This window comes from Orycteropus afer, unplaced genomic scaffold (assembly GCF_000298275.1).
Source record: "Orycteropus afer afer isolate SDZICR_OR568_19922 unplaced genomic scaffold, OryAfe1.0 scaffold00041, whole genome shotgun sequence".
Classification (NCBI taxonomy): domain Eukaryota; kingdom Metazoa; phylum Chordata; class Mammalia; order Tubulidentata; family Orycteropodidae; genus Orycteropus; species Orycteropus afer.
Genome location: NW_006921628.1, coordinates 7,293,374 through 7,312,277, shown reverse-complemented (window position 1 = coordinate 7,312,277; position 18,904 = coordinate 7,293,374). Strand labels below are relative to the sequence as shown.

General features: G+C 36.0%; 1 protein-coding gene across 1 annotated transcript in view; it reads left to right on the top strand.

The window, feature by feature from the left end:
• DNAH12 (dynein axonemal heavy chain 12) overlaps positions 1-18,904 on the top strand; it is a 313,213-nt gene that overhangs the window by 36,733 nt on the left and 257,576 nt on the right. The window contains exons 8-12 of the mRNA XM_042780465.1: positions 8,878-9,066; positions 9,613-9,769; positions 10,794-10,885; positions 15,493-15,671; positions 17,703-17,838. Of these exons, the coding sequence (XP_042636399.1) occupies positions 8,878-9,066; positions 9,613-9,769; positions 10,794-10,885; positions 15,493-15,671; positions 17,703-17,838 (753 nt within the window). The remainder of the gene's footprint in view (positions 1-8,877; positions 9,067-9,612; positions 9,770-10,793; positions 10,886-15,492; positions 15,672-17,702; positions 17,839-18,904) is intronic.

Sequence of the window (18,904 nt, the reverse complement as noted above, 5' to 3'; positions counted from 1 at the left end):
TTATGGCATAAATTAGGGCCTTTAAGTTTGCCCTATTTTTCCCTTGATTAATTTGATAGTTTTAGGTTTCACATTTAAGTCTTTGATCCATCTGGAGTTAGTTTTGTATATGGTGTGAGATGTGGATCTTGTTTCATTTTTCTGGAAATGAATATCCATTTTTGCCAGCACCATTCGGTAAAGAGACTATCTCTTCCCCATTTAATGGATTTGGGCCCTTTGTCAAAGATTAGCTAATATATGCCTTTTCTGTATCAGTTGATATGATCATGTGGTTCTTTTTTTTTGTTTAGCTGGATGGATCTATTTCTGGGCTCTCAATTCTATTCCTCTGGTCTATGTGTCTGTCGCTGTACCAATACCAGGCTGTTTTGACAACTGTGGCTGTAGAGTAGATTTGGAGATCTGGGAGACGTTCGACTTTGTTCTTCTTCCTCAGTAGTGCTTCGCTTCTTCGAGGTCTCTTTCCTTTCCATATAAAATTAGTGATTGGTTTTTCCATGTTTTTAAAAAATGTTGATGGGATCTGGATTGGGATTGCATTGAATGTGTATATCGCTTGGGTAGTATTGACATTTTCATCATGTTCAATCTTCCTATCTGTGAGCATGGTATATTCTGCCATTTATGTAGATCTCTTATGGTTCATTGAAATAGTATTTTGTAGTTTTTTTTTTTTTTTTTTTTTGTGTCTCTTGTGAGATTTATTCCCAAGTATTTTATTTTTTTGGTAGCTATTGTAAATGGTATTGATTTTCTTATTTCCTTTTCAACTGATTTTTGTATGTTGATCTTGTATCCTTTCACTATGCTAAATCTCTCAATTAGTTCCAGTAGTTTTCTTGCTGAGTGTTTTTGGTTTTCTATGTATAGTATCATATCATCAGCAAATAGGGATAGTTTGACTTCTTCCTTATCAATTTGTATGCCTTTGATTTCCCTTTTTTGCCTTATTGCTTTGGCTAGGACTTCCAACACAGTGTAGAATAGAAGTGGTGATAGATGGCATCCTTGTCTGGTTCCTGTTTATAAGGGGAATGGTTTCTGCCTCTCTCCATTGAGAATAATGTTGGCTGTTTGTTTTGTACATATGCCCTTTATTATTTTGAAGAATTTCCCTTCTATTCCTATTTGCTGAGAGTTTTGATCAGGAATGGGTGTTGGATTTTATCAAATACCTTTTCTGCATCAATTGATATGATGATGTGGTTCTTTTCCTTTATTTGACTTATGTGATGGATTACATTGATTGTTTTTCTAATGTTGAACAATCCTTGCATACCTGGTATGAACCCCACTAGGTCATGGTGTATTATTTTTTTTTGATATGTTGTTGGAATATATTGGGTAGGATTTTGTTGGATATTTTTGCGTGTATGTTCCTGAGGAATATTGGTCTGTAGTTTTCCTTTTTAGTGATGTCTTTGCTTAGTTTTGGTATCAAGGTTATCTTGCTCATAAAATGAATTTAAGAGGATTCCATCCATTTCTGTGTTCTGGAATAGTTTGAGTAGCACTGGTGTCAGTTCTTGTCTGAATGTTTGGTAGAATTCTCCAGTGAAACCATCTTGGCTAGGACATTTTTGTTGGTAATTTTTTTTTATGACCAGTTTAATTTCTTCTTTTGTTATGGGTCTGTTCAAATTTTCCACCTTAATATGTGCTATTTTAGGTAAGTAGTATGTTTCTAGAAATCTGTCCATTTCTTCTAGATTTTCAAACTTGTTGGAGTACAGTTCTTCATAGTATTCTGATATTATCTTTTTTATTTCAGTTGGTTCTCTGGTGACATCACCCAGTTCGTTTCTTATTCATGTTATTTGTGTTCTCTCACTCTTTTCCTTTGCTAAGTTTGGCAGTGGTTTGTCAATTTAATTGATCTTTTCAATAAACCAACTTCTAGTCTTGTTGATTTTTTTCTATTGTCTATTTCCTGTTTCATGTATTTCTGCTAGAATCTTTATTATTTCTTTTCTTCTAGAGACTGTAGGCTTTTTTTGCTGCTCTTTTCTAATTGTTGGAGTTGTTGGGTTAATGTGTTGATTTTGACTCTCTTCTTTTTTGATGTGTGCATGTAATGTTTTAAATTACCCTCTGATTACTACTTTTACTGTATTCCAACATATTGGTATGTTGTTTTTTTCATTCTCGTTTGATTCAAGGAATTTCTTTTTTTATTTCTTCTATTACTCAATCATGTTTAAGGAGAGTGTTTTTCAGTTTCCATGTGTTTGCTCTTTTTCTGTTGATCTTTCTGTTGTTGATTTCTAGTTTTATAGCATTGTGATCTGAGAAGATTCTTTGGAGTATGTCAATGCTTTTAAATTTATTGAGGCTTTCTTTGTGGCCTAATGTATGATGTATCCTGGACAATGTTCCCTGTGCACTGGAAAAGAATATATATTGTGCTGTTATTGGATGAAGTGCTATGTAGATGTCTATAAGGTGAGGCTGGTTGATTGTATTACTTAGTTCTTTTGCCTCTTTGTTGCATTTCTCTACAGTTTTTCTATCTTTGATTGAAAGAGGTATATTAAATTCTCCTATTATTATTGTGGAGTCATCTATTTGTCTTTTCAATTCTACTAAAGTCTGATTCATGTATTTTAGGTCTCTTTCATTGGGTGTGTAGATATTAATTATGGTTATGTCCTCTTGTTCAATGAACCCTTTAAAAACTAAAAAAACTCACTGCTGTCAAGTCAAATCTGACTCATAGTGACGCCTTCTTGGGTTTCCAAAGTGGTATTGCTACGGAAGTAGATTGCCCAACCTTCTTCCTTGTCTCTTATGATAGTTTTTGTCTTAAGTCAATTTTATCAGAAATTAATATTGCCACTCCTGCTCTTTTTTGATTGCCATTTGCTTAATATATCTTTTTTCAACCTTTGTTTTTTAGTCTGTTTTTGTCTTTGTCTCTAAGGTATGTCTCTTGTACAGAGTATATTGATGGGTTACGTTTTCTTATCCAGTCTACAACTCTCTGTCTCTTGAGTGGTGCATTTAATCCATTACCATTGAGTGTAATTATTGACAAGTATGAATTTGTTGCTGTCATTTTGTTATGTGTTTTTTTGTGGTGTTGCTGATTTCTTTGTTCTATAAAATTTTCTGTGCTCAGTTCATTTTGTTTTTGAATCATGTTATCATTTCCTTTATTGCTGTGGCTTTAATATCTGCTAAATATTTGTATTTGTCCTATTTTTTTTAATTTTTATGTGACAGTTTATTATTTTTCTTCAAGGTTACCCTTTGATTTATAATTTTCTTCCCAAGTTTAGAACAGTCTGTTCTATCTCACAATTGTCTTGACTTCCTCACCATTTAGAAGTTCTGTAACTACACAGTTTATTCCCCTTTTTTGGTTTATAGTTGTCCTCATTTTCCAATTGATCTCTCTGGTCTCCTGTATATAGTCTTGTAAGCTTATTGTACTTTGCATGCTTCCATAACTGGGTTGGTTTCTGGGTTATGTCATCATGTGTGCTAATCACCAGTTGTTGTTTGCTGTTACTGGTTTTCTGTCCAAAAGACTCCCTTTATCATCTCTTGTAAGGTTAATCTGATTTTAACAAATTCTTTTAATTTCTGGTTATCTGGAAATGTCTTAATTTCTCCATCATATTTGAGGGGCAGTTTTGCTAGGCATGTAATTCTTGGCTGGAAAGTTTTTTCTTTGAGGGCTGTATATATACCATTCTCATTGCCTTCTTGCCTGCGTGGTTTATAATGAGAAATCAGAGCTTAATCTTATTGGTTGCCCTTTGTAGCTTAACTTTTTGTTTTTCCTGTGTTGCTTTTAGGATTCTTTCTTTCTCTTTGGTTTTGATGAGTTTGATGATGACATGTCTTGGTGATTTTCTTTTGGGGTCTATCTTGTTTGAGGTTCATTTAACTTCTTGAATAGTTATCTTCTCTTTCATCATATCATGGAAATTCTCTTCCAACAAATTTCAACCATTGGCAGTTCATAGGTCCATTTGTCTCCTTACCTGCCATTTTCCTTTCTAGTTGTGAGGGACCAGTGCAGTCCTTGCCCATGCAGTCCTTGCCCATGCAGTCCTCTGTGAGCAGAGCCAATTCTCAGCTTGCTATTGGGCAATATTAAAAATGACTGTGCTTCCAGGTCAGCTGACAGTCTGCTATTCCATTTGTCTCCTCATTCACTGTTTTATTCAATTTCTTCTACTAGTTGGTATTTAATCTACTTCTTTATCCTTCCCTTCAAAACTCAGGGTTCCAGGATCATTTCCTTTATTGGTTTCAATTGGTTTCTCATTGATTTGTTGCAGAGGGTCTGTGTAGCCTGTCTGCCTTGATTACCATCTTACTGGAACCTCTGCCTTAGATACATTTTTTAACTTATGAAATTTCAAGTTCATTCTCACTTTGTGCTCAGTAAATCTACAACTATTCATATATTCATAGTCTTGGTTCAAAATATTATTGATAATCTTTAAATCATAAATAGAAATGTTTAATTTATACTATTATATTTATATAGTATAATTGTTGTTGTTGTTATATGCATAGTATAAATATAAGAGGAACCATCTGGGGCCCAATGCTAACTAAATCTCAGGAAGCATGATATAATCTATCATGGCTGCATAATAAACCCAATAAAGGCCTTGGAAGGTGTTCATGAGTGGTGAGAGCCAGCATCTGCTCTCTAGAGATTAAGCACATCCCCTGGCCACATGGAAGCTCTGCACTGAGACCCTTCTCAGACCTTGCTGTGTGTATGTATGTCTGTTTTTTCTTCTAGATTAAAAAGAGCCTTTTCTCTGGACTTTGTGAGTCATTCCAGCAGATTATCCTTAGAAATAGAGAAGGGGCTAGTACCCACTAACCTAGCCCTGTGCATATGGGGATGAAAAAAGTGCTATGTGGAACAGCTGTGGTCTGAACTGACCAGGGAAGGGAGACTGAGATTTTCACAAGACACAGTTGGCATGTGAAATAGGATTTATTATTTGCCACACATTTGGTCCAGAGGTGGGTGATCTCAGTCTCCCTTGACCAGTTTGATGCAATTGGCAGTGAGTTTAGGATTTGCTTGAGTAGTCTTGACTTCTCAAGGTCCAAAGAGTCAATTAATTTTTCAATTCATTTTAAAATGGAGAATATGTTTGTGTGTGCACATGTGTACATGCATGTGTATGTAGTTAACACTCTAACTACTATATTTGATTTTACTTTCACCATTACCCTCATAAGAGAACTATAATAATTTGATAAGAAGTAAAAAAAATGAGAAATGTTTTGAAGCTCTTTTAGATTCTTATTTATCTGCTTGCTTGTCTAAATTTCCAGTAGTTGATTCTGTATGTTGTTGTTGTTTTTTGCTGTCGAGTCGGCCCCGACTCATAGAGACCCCTCCTTGGGTTTCCGAGGCAGTATCATTACGGAAGTAGGATTGCCCAACCTTCCTTCTGAGGAGTGGCTGGTGGGTTTGAACTGCCAGCCTTCTAGTGAGCAGTCAAGTGCCTTAGGCACTATGCTACCAGAGCTATAGAATGTATTATTCATTCTTTAGCAAGTCATTGTACTTATTTTAAGTTCCAGTGGGTTCATCCTCACATAGTGTTGTTCTGGAAAACTGACTTTGCATAAGAAGATGAAAAAAGTCTTGATTTATAATTGTCCATGGGGTATGTGGGTGGCATCCTTCTCTGACTTCTCTAACTTCACAAGGGGGAGATAGAATAATCATTAGCAGCCCAATTCTGATTCCTTTGAGGTGGAAATCAGACATGCTGCTATTTTCCAACCTTCTTACCAATTCTGACACCAACTTTCCTTCCCACAGTGTTCTCTACTTCCTTGCTAGTTTCAATAATTCATTGCAATGGACACACAGAACTCTTGGAAGCATGGGACTGTGTAAGAAAAAGAAGAAAGGGGCATGAGAAGTGAAGCCTTTGATTCTCAAATGGTTACTTTGGTTATTGTTACCTATAATGGCTGAAAGGAATGTAAGAGACATGCTGTAGCTGAGTGGAGAAATGCCTGGGGGCAAGAGCCATGCCAATTAAAGATGATTGTTGCAAGGCCAGGGTCTACTGGTTATGTCCAGCCAGAAACCCATGTCCATATGCTTAGAATTGGAAGATAGTCAAGGAGAAGAGAAGGAATGTTTTAAAGAGGGTTATGTGTTTGTATTATTTATTTATCTGAATGTACTATGGTTATTGAATGTTTATTTTACCAAATTGAATGTTAGAAATGAATATTGGGTATGTATGACAGAGAACATGAGCCTACCTTCAGTCAATTCTTGATTGGATATGGTAAAAGGGGAACTAGGATTTGCCAGGATAAAGACAGGCTTTTTTGTATCAAGCAGTAGTCCTATGTATAGAGTTTTGGGGACTTAATTAAAAAACCTGAGCCCTACACAGAACTTACAGAGTCAGAAAATTTGCATTTGAAAAGACAGGCAGACCCACCCAGAAATGCTGAGAAAACAAGATTTGCAATTGAAAGAAAGACCCCCAGAGGAAAAAAGAAAATGACTGTTTGGATAGAGGTTTGTCTTTGGGTGCATCAAGGCAGGAAAATCATGTCCAATGAGAAGAAATCCTTCCAGGACTGGAAGTTAAAAGAAGCCAGTAAGTGGATAGCCTTATATGCCGCTGGCTTGTGCTGACCACCTGGGTCCACTTGATGAGTAGAAGTGGGCAAAGTGCAGGATTAAGAAATGGACTGGGTTTGGTACCTGTTGACCTAGCCCATGGAGGCTTGAGATGAGAGGAAGGGCTGACTGGTCTGAAGTGCAGGAAGCTGTGTAGACTCCTGAGCCTGTGGGCATTGAGCTAGTCCCTAGGAACTAGGGATGAATTGGGGACATGGGGGAGATGGGAGAGAGAGAGAGAGAGAGAGAGAGAGAGAGAGAGAAGGGACTGGCTGGACTGAAGTGCAAGGAGGTGTGTAACTCCCAAGCTTACAGCTAGTACCCATGACCTAGCTTGGATGGCTAGGGCTGAGCTGACCAGAACCTGATTGAATGATGAGAAAGATGTTTGACACTGAGCTGGTGTAAGTTGCTGCAATTTGATGGCTTGTTCTGGACTGAACTTTGCTTCTTGATGCAGATGATCAAAGTTCCAACTGGAACAGAATATTCTTCAGAGAAAGGAATATGCTTGTCTTCTTAGAGTACTGATTTGATAGGGATGGGCAATTTAGAAATTGGATTTATCAAATGGAGGGTGATAAGGCATATAGTATAGTTGGCTTACACACTTTCATGGGTATGCTTATGGTTAAAATGATTGGGAGGGGGAAGTTGATCTTTCAAGTATGAAAGGGCCAATGACTAGAAGAGCCAGGGAGTGACCTGTGACCCGTGGTGCAGTGGTATATGGCTCTTCTAGTCATGGTCTTTGTGACTTCCACCACATGACTGTGTAGAAACATGCAACTGTAAGGTGCTTGTGGCCTACCAAGGGAATTGGATAGCTTGTTAGTGATGTAAATAAGATCCGTGGCACCCTTGGGGATGGGACCATGGAAATAGGTATATGGAATCCTCGTGTGGAGATTGGTCAGTTTTGTCATTTTGCTAGGCTTAAAATGAGCCCTCCTAGAGGCAGAAGTGGGGGGGGGGATCACTGCCATTGAGAGAAAGAAGTGGGAATGGAGCATGTCCTTACACCCAAGATACCTGTACTGAGATGACGGCCGAGAGATGGCAACAGCAGAACCGAGAGACTGGCATGAGATAGTAGCAAGCTTGCAGGCCCACAGAGTAAGAAAGCTGAGCACCTTTGGGGAGGAAGTTTGCTGAGAGAGTGGGGTGCACCTATTGGCAGAGATAAAAGAGTTTTTATAGCACTTGCCCCAGCAGGGCAGAGGCCAGGGCAAGAGGCCACAGGCCAAAGAGAGGTATGCCTGCAGGCATGGCAGAGGGGAGGCTGTCCTGATCAAAGAATTGTATCCTGAGCATTCCTGAACCTGAATTGTAACCTGATACTTCCCTAATAAACCCCATAATCGTGACTATTATCTGTGTGTTCTGAGTGACCATTTCAATGAATCATTGAACCCAGCAGAGAAGTAGAGAGTGTTGTGGAGGGACAGTTGGTGTCAGATTTGGTAAAGACGTTGAAGGATGGAGGCATGTCTGACTTCATAGGAGTCATCCTTGGGCTGCTGATTGTTACTCTCTCTCCCTCCTGGGGGAAGTTAGAGGAGGTCAGAGGATGCCACCTCCATGCCCCTATGTGCAATAATACTAGCTGATTTTCCCACCATGATGGATTTCAAGCTTTTAAGGGTTTAACAACTGGCTCTGTAAATTCTTGAATATTGAATATTTGGTTCTTGCAACACAGTGTCCAGCCCTAGGGCACTACTATACCTCACTCCATGTCTCAGGTGTTTTCACCATGTTGTTTGGTCTTCTGGAACATTTTCTGTAACAGGGACAGAATTGCTAAAGAACGTGAAAAGTTCTGAATAGCCATTTTAATATTGTTGATATCCTATGCCAAAAAAAAAAAAACAAACTCACTATCGACTCATAGTGACCTCTCCTTGTGTTTCTGAGGCAGTATTCTACGGAAGTAGATTGCCCAATCTTCCTTCCGAGGAGTGGATGGTGTATTTGACTGCCAGCCCTCTGGTTAGCAATCAACTTGCCTTAGGTACTATGTCACCAGAGCTCCCTGATATCCAATGGAAAATTAAAATTTGCATGTATTGTTCTATTTATTGTCTTAGGCTTCACCGATTAAGAATATATTGTGCTGAGTGAAGATAATTTGCAGGACTAAATTGGTTGATAGAATGACTTAATTATAGACATTAGTTTACAGATTTAGTTAGAGGTAGGATTTATACTTTCTAAAAGAAATTTATGGTATCATGCAGTTAAAGGATATCTTAAGGAGAACTGTTGAAGGATTTGTAAAACTCTTCGACCCAAATGACCGAAGAGGGCTGCCAGTATTTAAGATGGAATTGACATTTGATGATGAGAAAATGGGATTTTATCCTACCTTTCAAGATTTGGAAGATGTTGTTTTGGGTTTAGTAGAGCGGATAGCTGAAGCTTTGCAGGTATTATATCATCTTTATTCATTGAGTTTTAAAATATCTCTTTTAGAATTTCCAATTATTTTGAGTTTAATAATTTTTAAGTTTCTATAAAGTATATCTGCATTAAAATGTTATAACCCTTTGTTTTATAACTCCCCCAGGTTATTTTAAGTTATAAAGTACCTTCCATGGAGATGACATTTTCCTTCTTAGAAGTTTTATTATAGTTATGATTTGACATTTTTGTGCATATCTAGTATCTCCTACTGGGTTGTGAGCTTCTTAAGGACAAAATCCAAGTCATGGTTATTCTTTTTAGAGCTCTTTAGTTTAATCACCATTTTATTGTAGATACTCAATATTTATTGAATGATAGTAAAATAACTTAAATTTTATATTAGACTATAAACTGTGCAATTTTAAATCATTATTTTGCATCAACTTGTTTTTTTCTGGGACCATGGAAATCTGAAAAGAATATTTAAAAAATATGGTATAAGATCTCTATTTAGGTCAGTTGCAGAGTTAGATATTTATTTTATAAATTGTCATTTTAATTTTCATTAGAATATCCAAACAATACCTTCTTGGCTAGCAGGAACTTCAGCACCTACAAATCTTGATACAGAACTTCCTGAACACGTGATACACTGGGCTGTTGATAGGCTGAAGATGGCAGTACATCAGAACTTAGAAGGTCCAAAACAACATTATGAGACATATGGTATATATGATACTATAATATTTTTTCTGCCATAAAAGAGTGACATTTTATTTTTACTAGAATTTAGTCAGATGTTTAGTTGTCTGGGCTGGTATAAAAAAGCAGGGAGGACCAGAAGTGAATGTAGGAGTGGTTTTGGCAGAGATATGGATTAAAACCAAGAAATTTGAATTATTTTGTCTGGTCCAAAGGCTGAAATTAAACTGAAGAAGTCTTACAAAGCCACAGGCTAGAAAGGAGAGATTTAAGGGAAGGGAGGAGGCTAAAGCAAGACAATTTCTAATAATAACTTTGAAGAGCCTGAAATTTTATTATAGTTCCTTCAAGTGTATGTAGGATCAGGATGGATTAATTGTTACTTAACATCCTGTTAATCAGAACCTTCTATTAACTGGCCTATCTGTACCGCTAAGTTATTTATGATATTTAGTCTACTACCATTATTTTAAGTCTGTGTTTAACCTGGTTTGGTTGTTAAGGCTATTTTAATTTATTCTTTGAAATATGAACCAAAACCAAACCAAACTCACTGCCATGGAGTCAATTGGACTCATAGCAATGCCTCCTTGTGTTTCCGAGGCAATATCTCTATGGAAGTAGATTGTCCAGTCTTCCTTCCAAGAAGTGGCTGATAGGTGTGAACTACCAGCCTTCTGGTTAGCAGTCAGATGCCTTAGGCACTGTGCCACCAGAGTAATCTATATATGTTAATAAGGAATTCTGGTGGTGCAATGCCTAAGGCATTTGACTACTAACCAGGAGGTTGGCAGTTCAAACCCACCAGGCACTCCATGGAAGGAAGACTGGGCAATCTACTTCCGTAAAGATTTACTGACTCGGAAACCCAATGGGGATCGCTATGAGTTGGAATTGACTTGATGGCAGTGAGTTTGTTTTTTTTATATATGTTAATACTCTATTCATAATAACTTTTAATTGAGTAGGTTATCCCATTCCATGACCACATACAAATAGGCACTTTTAAAAATATTATTGAGATCTTAATTATATTTTTAATTTTTAGTTGAAAAATACAACTGGCTGCTTGATGGAACTGCTGATGAACAGATAGAAATTTTTCAGGCAGCAGATCATACTTTTGATGAATACACAGAGGTAAGTGGTCATTCTGGTTTTTAATTGTTTGTTATTATGAAAAATATATATGTAACAAAACATTTGCCATTTTGACATTCCTCACATGTACAATTCATTGACATTAATTTTGTTCATGGTGTTACTCAACCATCACCGTTATCAGTTTCCGAATTTTTTCATTACTCTTTACAGAAGTTGAGTGTCCCCTAAGCAATGAATCTCTCTTCCCACCTCCTACCTACTCAAGTAACCACTGATAAACTTTGGCCTCTATGTACTTGCGTACCGTAGATGTTTCATATAAATGGAATCATACAGTATTTGTCCTTTTGTAATCAACTTATTTATTCTGACTGTTTTTAACCATGCATATAGCATTAGGAATATCATTCTGGCAGCATTGTAGAAAAAGCAATTGAATGGGAAGAGAGTCCTACCCCCTCAGGAGCCTGGTTTCATTGGTTGAAACTAGGCTTCTGGTTCTTCTCTCTTTCTATAAGATGCTTAAATTTTATTTTTAATGTACAATTATTTTTTTTAAATTTTCTAACATTTTATTATGAAAAGTTTAAACATACAGAAAAATTAAAAGAATTTTACAGAAAACACCACTTAGAATCCAACATTTTATTGTATTTGCTTAGTTACATAATTATCTCTCAGTTCATCCCTCTGTCTATCCATTAATCCATTTTAATTTTTAATTCATTTCAAGAACCATTAGCTTAAAAAACAATTTTACTGAGGGTTCAGTTTATGTACAATAAAATGCACCCATTTAATTGTACAGTTAGATGAGTTTTGACAAATTTATGTACTTGTGTAAATATCACTCACAGTGAAGATAAAGAATGATTTCATTATCTGTGAAAGTCTCCCTGTACCAAATTCCAGTCAATTTAACCCCAGGCCACCACTGATATGCATTTTGTTACTATAGATTAGATTTTTCTTTTCTAAAATTTCCCACCAATGGAATCATGCAATATATACTCTCATATATCTGATATCTTATTAGCATGAAGCTGTTGAGATTTATTTATGTTGCTGCTTTAGTTCACAGGGTCCATTAGTCCTTTGGACATAATTAATTCCTTGTGTCTTTCATATTCTTCATTCTTCTTTGCTCTGGACACAGAGAGACCAAAAGTTGTACCTTAGATGGCTGCTCACAAGCCATCTCTTATTTATTTTATCTTCTATTATGATATATAACAAAAATTTTGCCATAGTAGCCATTTTAAATGTATGATTTCTTTTTTTTTTTTAATTGTGATTTGGGTGAAAGTTTACAGAGCAAATTGGATTTTCATTCAACAATTCATATGCATTTTGTTTTGTGACATTCTTTGCATATCCCACAATGTAACAGCACTCTTCCCCCTTCCTCCCTGTGCTTACCATTTCTTTTCATCCTTCTTTCCTATTCCTTCTTGCCTTGTATTTGCTTAGTTACATAATTATCCCTCCGTTCAAAAGAGCAAATGCTACCCTTTTGATCTCGAATGGTTGATTGTTCTAATGAGTACGTACCTTCCTGCTATTATTGTTTACCTTATCATCTTGTCTATCGTTTAACTGAAAGTTGAGCCATGGAGGGTTTGTTCAGATCTAGACTTGAAGGGTGTGTCTAAGGGCCATCATCTTGGGGATTCCACCAGTCGCTATCAGACCAGTAAACACAGTCTTTTTTTTTTTTTTTTTAATTACTTTGAGTTTTGTTCCATATTTTTCTCCCACTCTATCTGGGATCTCCTACTGTGATCACTTTCAGAGTGGGTCAGCAGTGGTAGCCAGGCACTATCTAGTGTTTCTGGTCTCAGGGTCATGGATGCTAGGGTTCACATGGTCCATTAGTTCTTTGGACTAATTCATTCCTTGGGTCTTTGATATTCTTCACTCTTCTTTGCTCTGGACACAGAGAGACCAAAAGATGTACCTTAGCTGGCTGCTCACAAGCTTCTTGAGTAAGTATTATGCTGACTTTTCTTGATTTCCTTCATAGTTTGTTTTTACCACCATAAACAATTCACATTAGTTTCACTTATTTTAAGTTTATATGAATGATGTAATTTTAAGTTTATACAAGTTTATATCAAAGAAAGTGTTTGTATTCTTTTGTATCTTTCATCATTTACTCATCATTGTGAAATTCATCTATATTTTGCAGATAGTCATAGCTTATTACAGCATAGTATTCTATTGTTTCTAAAGATGTCCTTTCTGTTGTAGATGGACACTTGAGTTGCTTCTAGTATTTTCTTGGCTCTATCCCATTTTTATTTCCATATCCATTAATTAGATCCCAGAAAAACTGAATGTTGGTGCTGGAGAGTAAGAAAATGACTGCCCTCCCTTCTCCAGGGCCATCAGCTCTTATCTATTCTCTATTTGTTTTATCTCCAGGACCAAGCAGTTGCTTAATCTAGTCTTTTCTTAAAAATTGTGATTAAAAAAAATATGTAACAAAATATTTACCAATTCAACAATTTTTACTTGTTCAATTCCATGACAATGGTTAGTCATTATGTTGTGCAGCTATCAGCATTATCCTTTCCCAAATTATTCTACCACCACTCACAGGAACTCAGTGCCCCCTAAACCATGACTCCCTCTCTCTTTCATGCTTGTTAACTACTAATGTGCTTTAACATTAGAAGTTACTAGAGGTGTCTATTCATTTGCCTATTTCATGTTAGTGGAATCATACAATATTTGTCCTGTTGTGACTGACTTATTAAACTCAACATAATGTTTTCGAGGATGTAGCATGTATCAGAACTTCATTTCTCTCTATGCTGAATAATATTCCATTGTGTGTATATACCACATTTTGTTTATCCATTTTGGCTATTTCCACATTTTGTCTATTTTGAATAATGCTGTGTAAATATTGGTGTATAGGTTTCTGTGTGTGTTCCAATATGGCCTTTTAATTAGTTTTTCCTGCTCATTCTTGAACATATGACTCTATTAGTCTGCAGAAAGTTTTAAGCTCAATCCACCAAATATTAGTTGTTGTTGTTGTTAGGTGCTGTCAAGTTGACTCCATCTCATAGCAACCATGTGTATGATAGAATGAAACACTGCCTGGTTCTGCCCAGCCTCACAATACTTGCTATACCTGAGCCCATCATCACAGCCACTGTGTTAATCCATCTCATTCAGGGCCTTCCACCTTTTCGCCGACTCTCCACTTTATCCTTCTCCAGGGAATGGTTCCTTCTGTCTATATAACCAAAGTAGATGAGATGAAGTCTGGCCATTCTTGCTTCCAAGGAGCATTCCAGCTGCATTCTTCCAGGACAGATTTGTTAGTTCTTCTGGCAGTCCATGGTACTTTCAGTATTCTTCCCCAACACCACAACTCAAAAGCATTGACTCTTCTTCGGTCTTCCTTATTCATTGTCCAGCTTTCACTTGCACATGAGGTGATTGAAAATACAATGGCTTGGGTTAAGTGCAACTTAGTCTTCAAAGTGACATGTTTGCTCTTCAGCACTTGAAAGAGGTCTTTTGCAACAGACTTGCCCAGTGCAGTACAATATCTGGTTTCTTGACTGCTGCTTCCATTGGTGGTGATTGTGGATCCAAATTATATGAAATCTTTGAAAACTTCAAGCTTGTCTTCATTTATCATGATGCTGCTTATTGGTCCATTTGTGAGGATTTTCATTTTCTTTATGTTGAGATGTAATCCATACTGCAGACTATAGTCTTTAATCTTCATCAGTAAGTGCTTCAAGTTATCTTCACTTTCAGCAAGCAAGGTTGTGTCATCTGCATATCACAGACTGTTATGTATGACTAAATATTAGAGACTCTAGAAAAAATATAGTAGCCTTGAGTGCTCTCAGGGGAAATGAAAGGAATATAAGGAGTTAAGGGAGAAAAAAAGGAATGTGGCATTTTGGTGGAGGGTGGAAATGGGATAGAGTGGAAAATAGATAAAGGCAACATTAAAGGTGGATTGTGAAATTAAGTCAAAGTTGCCCAAAGTAGGTGGGAACATTTTACTTTCATAAAACGCAAATGCGTATTGTCATATTTTTTCCCACACTACTTTTTAAAATTATCCCAGTATTTGAGTATTTTAGAAGGTGACATAAATTCTGATCTCTTGAATCTTTGGTAATAGAAGAACACATTGTTCCTTTCCTTCTGGTTTATTTTGACCAAAATAAAGTTCCTTACATTTCTTTTCTGAAGATTGAATTAAAATCCTTTGTAAGGCATCAATAATGACACAAGCAAATATTTGTCAGATATACAAATTGTCACATGGAATGGATTTTCTTCCTAAACAAAGAGAAATGATTTGACTTCAGAGATAGTTTTTTGTAACTCTTGGGGAAATTTTACTTTTTGAAGTCTCTAGAATTTGAAGCTATAATGGTGACATATTGGATATTTCCTTGTAAATTGGCAAATTCCTTCATGAAAGGATAATGTGGAAACAAAGATTTAAGTAACAAAGGGAAAATTTTTAGTCACTTAACAGAAAGAAACATTTTTGCATATATATTATATAATTAAAAATTGCAGCACAATAAAATACTATAAAATTACTGATGAATTAGAAAATTCTATTTTAAAATTTTAAATGTTTTATTTGTTTTTTTAAGCTTATAGGTAGATTTTTAAGTCTTGCTTCAGAAATGATGCTTTTGCCACAGTGGGTTCATTTCCCTATGGTGCGTTTGGATTGTGATGATTTAAAGACAGGCCTGATAAATAAAGCAAAAGCCTTTGCAAACATGTTGTTAAATGACATAGCTTCAAAACATAGAAAAGAAAATGAAAGGTAAGTAGAATTAACTGCCAAACTCAGAATTATAAAGCTAAAATATTTATTTTTGGAATATCTGTTTTTTTTTTTCTGGAAAATTCTATCACTTCCAACATAATAACCATATTTTACTATAAACCCATGATATCAAAGTAGCTGAAAATTGTTTAGTTTCCTCCATCTCATTCACACTTTAATTTTCTCGTGTTTAAGTTCCATGTTTGAAATGAGTAACAGCAAAAGGAAGAAATGTGTACCACTCAATAGTACAAGATCATTAAAGAGCAATTTGCTTACTTTGTAGTTTGGTTTAGCATCTGTCTGGGCCACCTTATTCTCAATCATTTTATTTCCCTTTTTTTTATTTGCTGTGTTAGATTTCTCCCCAAGGGACTCAGATTCTATCCTAGAAAGGAGAAAGTGCCCCCAGGAAGATGACCTGTCTTTTTGCATTTTCTGCATAATGCATCCATCCTATAGTTTGATAATCAAGAATTGACTACAAAGCCCTCCATGTTCTGACTCCTGCCTACCTGTACAATTTCATCTTTTGCTTGCTCCCTTGTCTTCATACGTACTTTTGCCATTCCTAGAATGTGTCATGCTTATTGCTACCCCAGGGTCTTTGCTTTACTGTTTTCTTCCTTCCTAGGATGCTCTTTTCCTGATATTTACATGACTCATTTTTTCTTTTCTCACATTAAATATCACCTTCCTACAGAGACTTTCCCTGTTCACTTTATGTAACAGTGACCTTTTCTCCATGCTCCATCATTTCTTATTCCTTTACTTTCCTTTATTTTTCTTCATAGCACTTCCTACTATTATATTGTATATTCATTTGTTTCTGTCTTTCGTCTCAACTTGAATGTGAGCTTTATGAGGACAGGGACTTGATCTTGCTTGCTACTATATCTCCAGTGCTTTTAGAATTTTGCCTAGCACATTGTAGAAACTCAATTGTTTATTAAAAGAATGAATGACTAAATACAATTATTGACTTAATATCAATGAAATACCTGCCTGAACTAAAATTTATTTTTTTAAATCACCTGCCTCTTTTATATTTTGATCTTGTGTAAGATCTTGTGATATTTTTGGTAATAGTATACCATTACAGATATTCAAGGCACAGAAAAATTTCTGTGAAATGTACCTTTAGCTGAATATTGGCTATAGGTGTATATTGAGGTTTATACTTATATGCATAGGATATTTTAAGAGAATAGTATATTTATGAAAAGATATATAAAGTTTGATCTTTTTACTTATTATACTGTCATTTTTCACAAGAAGGACTGATAATAATTGAACTAGTGATTGTATTAATAATTAGTTACCAGTAAATGAGAATTTACTATGTAATGGGCCCTTTACATCCATTATTACAACAACCCAGCAATATAAACGTTGACAGATGAGGAAACTGAACTTCAGAGACTTGCCTAAGGTATTAGCAGCAGCTTGGGCAGGATTTAGATTTAGGGCTGCCTTATCCAAAGGATAAGGAGCCCCAGTGGCACAGTGGTTAAACTACATGATTGCTAACCAGAAGGGCAGCAGTTTGAACCTACTAGTTGCTCCACAGAAGAAAGATGTGGCAGTCTGCTTCCTCAAAGATTTAGGCTTGGAAAGGCTGCCTTGGGGTGGTTCTACTCTGTTCTAAAGAGTACAGAATTCTAAAAGGTTACTAGGAGTCAGAATCAACTTGATGGCAGTGAGTTTGGTTTGGTTTCAGATCCAAAGTATGCTTTACATCACATTACTTATCTGGCTATTCAAGAGGATCAAAGGGTTCACGAGGAAACAAATTTTATATGTGCCATAATTTCATAATAAAATATTTCATTAATTTTACAGTTTTTATAGGTATGTGACTGAGTTACATCAGATAATCTAAGTTTAATTATTTTAAGATATTTTAATGGATTAACCAATTATTTGTAATATATCTCAGTTCTTACTTAATAATAATTATTATAATGCACATTATTGAGTGTGGTATAACATTAATTACCATAGTAGTAAAGTCAAGTCCTATTTCAGTATTTGCGGTGAATTTGAAACAATTAGAGAACATGCATTAAAAGTTCCTGAGACAACAGAAGAGATGATGGAACTGATAAGTTTTGTAGAAAAAGCCCGAACTTCTGGAATTCAAGAGTTGATTTCAAGGATTAAGGTAAGAATCTTTATCTGTCTGTCTGTATCTGTCTATACACACCCACACATATACAAAGGAGCTCTGGTAGCACAGTGGTTAAAGCATTCGGCTGCTAACCAAAACGCTGGCAGTTTGAACCTGCCAGCTGCTCTATGGGAGAAAGATGAGGCAGTCTATTTTTGTAAAGATTTACAGCCTTGGAAACCCTATGGGGTAATTCTCTTCTGTCCTCTAGGGTCGATATGAATTGGAAATCAAGTTCATGGCAGTGGGTTACACACACAGAAACACACACACACAATATGTCTTTTTCATTGTGAAATTTGACATACATAATGAGAATGTGTAAAACACATAGTTAAATATTATAAAGGTTGAAATAAATATTTTTAGCATCTTAAAAGCCCTCTGTGTATTCCTTTCTGATCATACCGTCTTCCCTCCCTCCCTCTCCTAGAGGCTCATACTTGATTTTTACAATATTCACATATTTGTTTCTGTTTAGTTTTACCAACTACATATGCATCATTAAACAACACAGTTTTTTAAAAAAATTATTTTACAGTTTCTACATTTAATGATATGCTTCTGCCTTCCCCAACACAAGATTATATACATATTCATATATATTTTACCTAATTCCTTTATCCAAAAAGGTTTAAACAATGTGAAACATAGCACACATACTGAAAATTGCACAAAACATAATTGTACAATTTAAATTGTTATGAAATGAACACCCAGTAATAAACCCTCCAGGGAAGGAAATACAACTTTATGGACACAATAGAAGTACATCACAATCCCCTACTCTTTTCTTGACAAGAGTACTGTTCTTTCATAATAATAACTTCCTTGCTCTTCCTTATATGTTGTTGTTGTTGTTATGTGCTGTTGAATTGAACCCAACTCATAGCGACCCCTCCTTGGGCTTCCGAGGCAGTATCACTACAGAAGTAGATTGCCTAACCTTCCTTCCGAGAAGTGGCTCGTGGGTTTGAACCACCAGTCTTCTGGTTAGCAGTCAAGTGCCTTAGGCACTATACTACCAGAGCTCCCCTTCCATGTATACATATATATATAT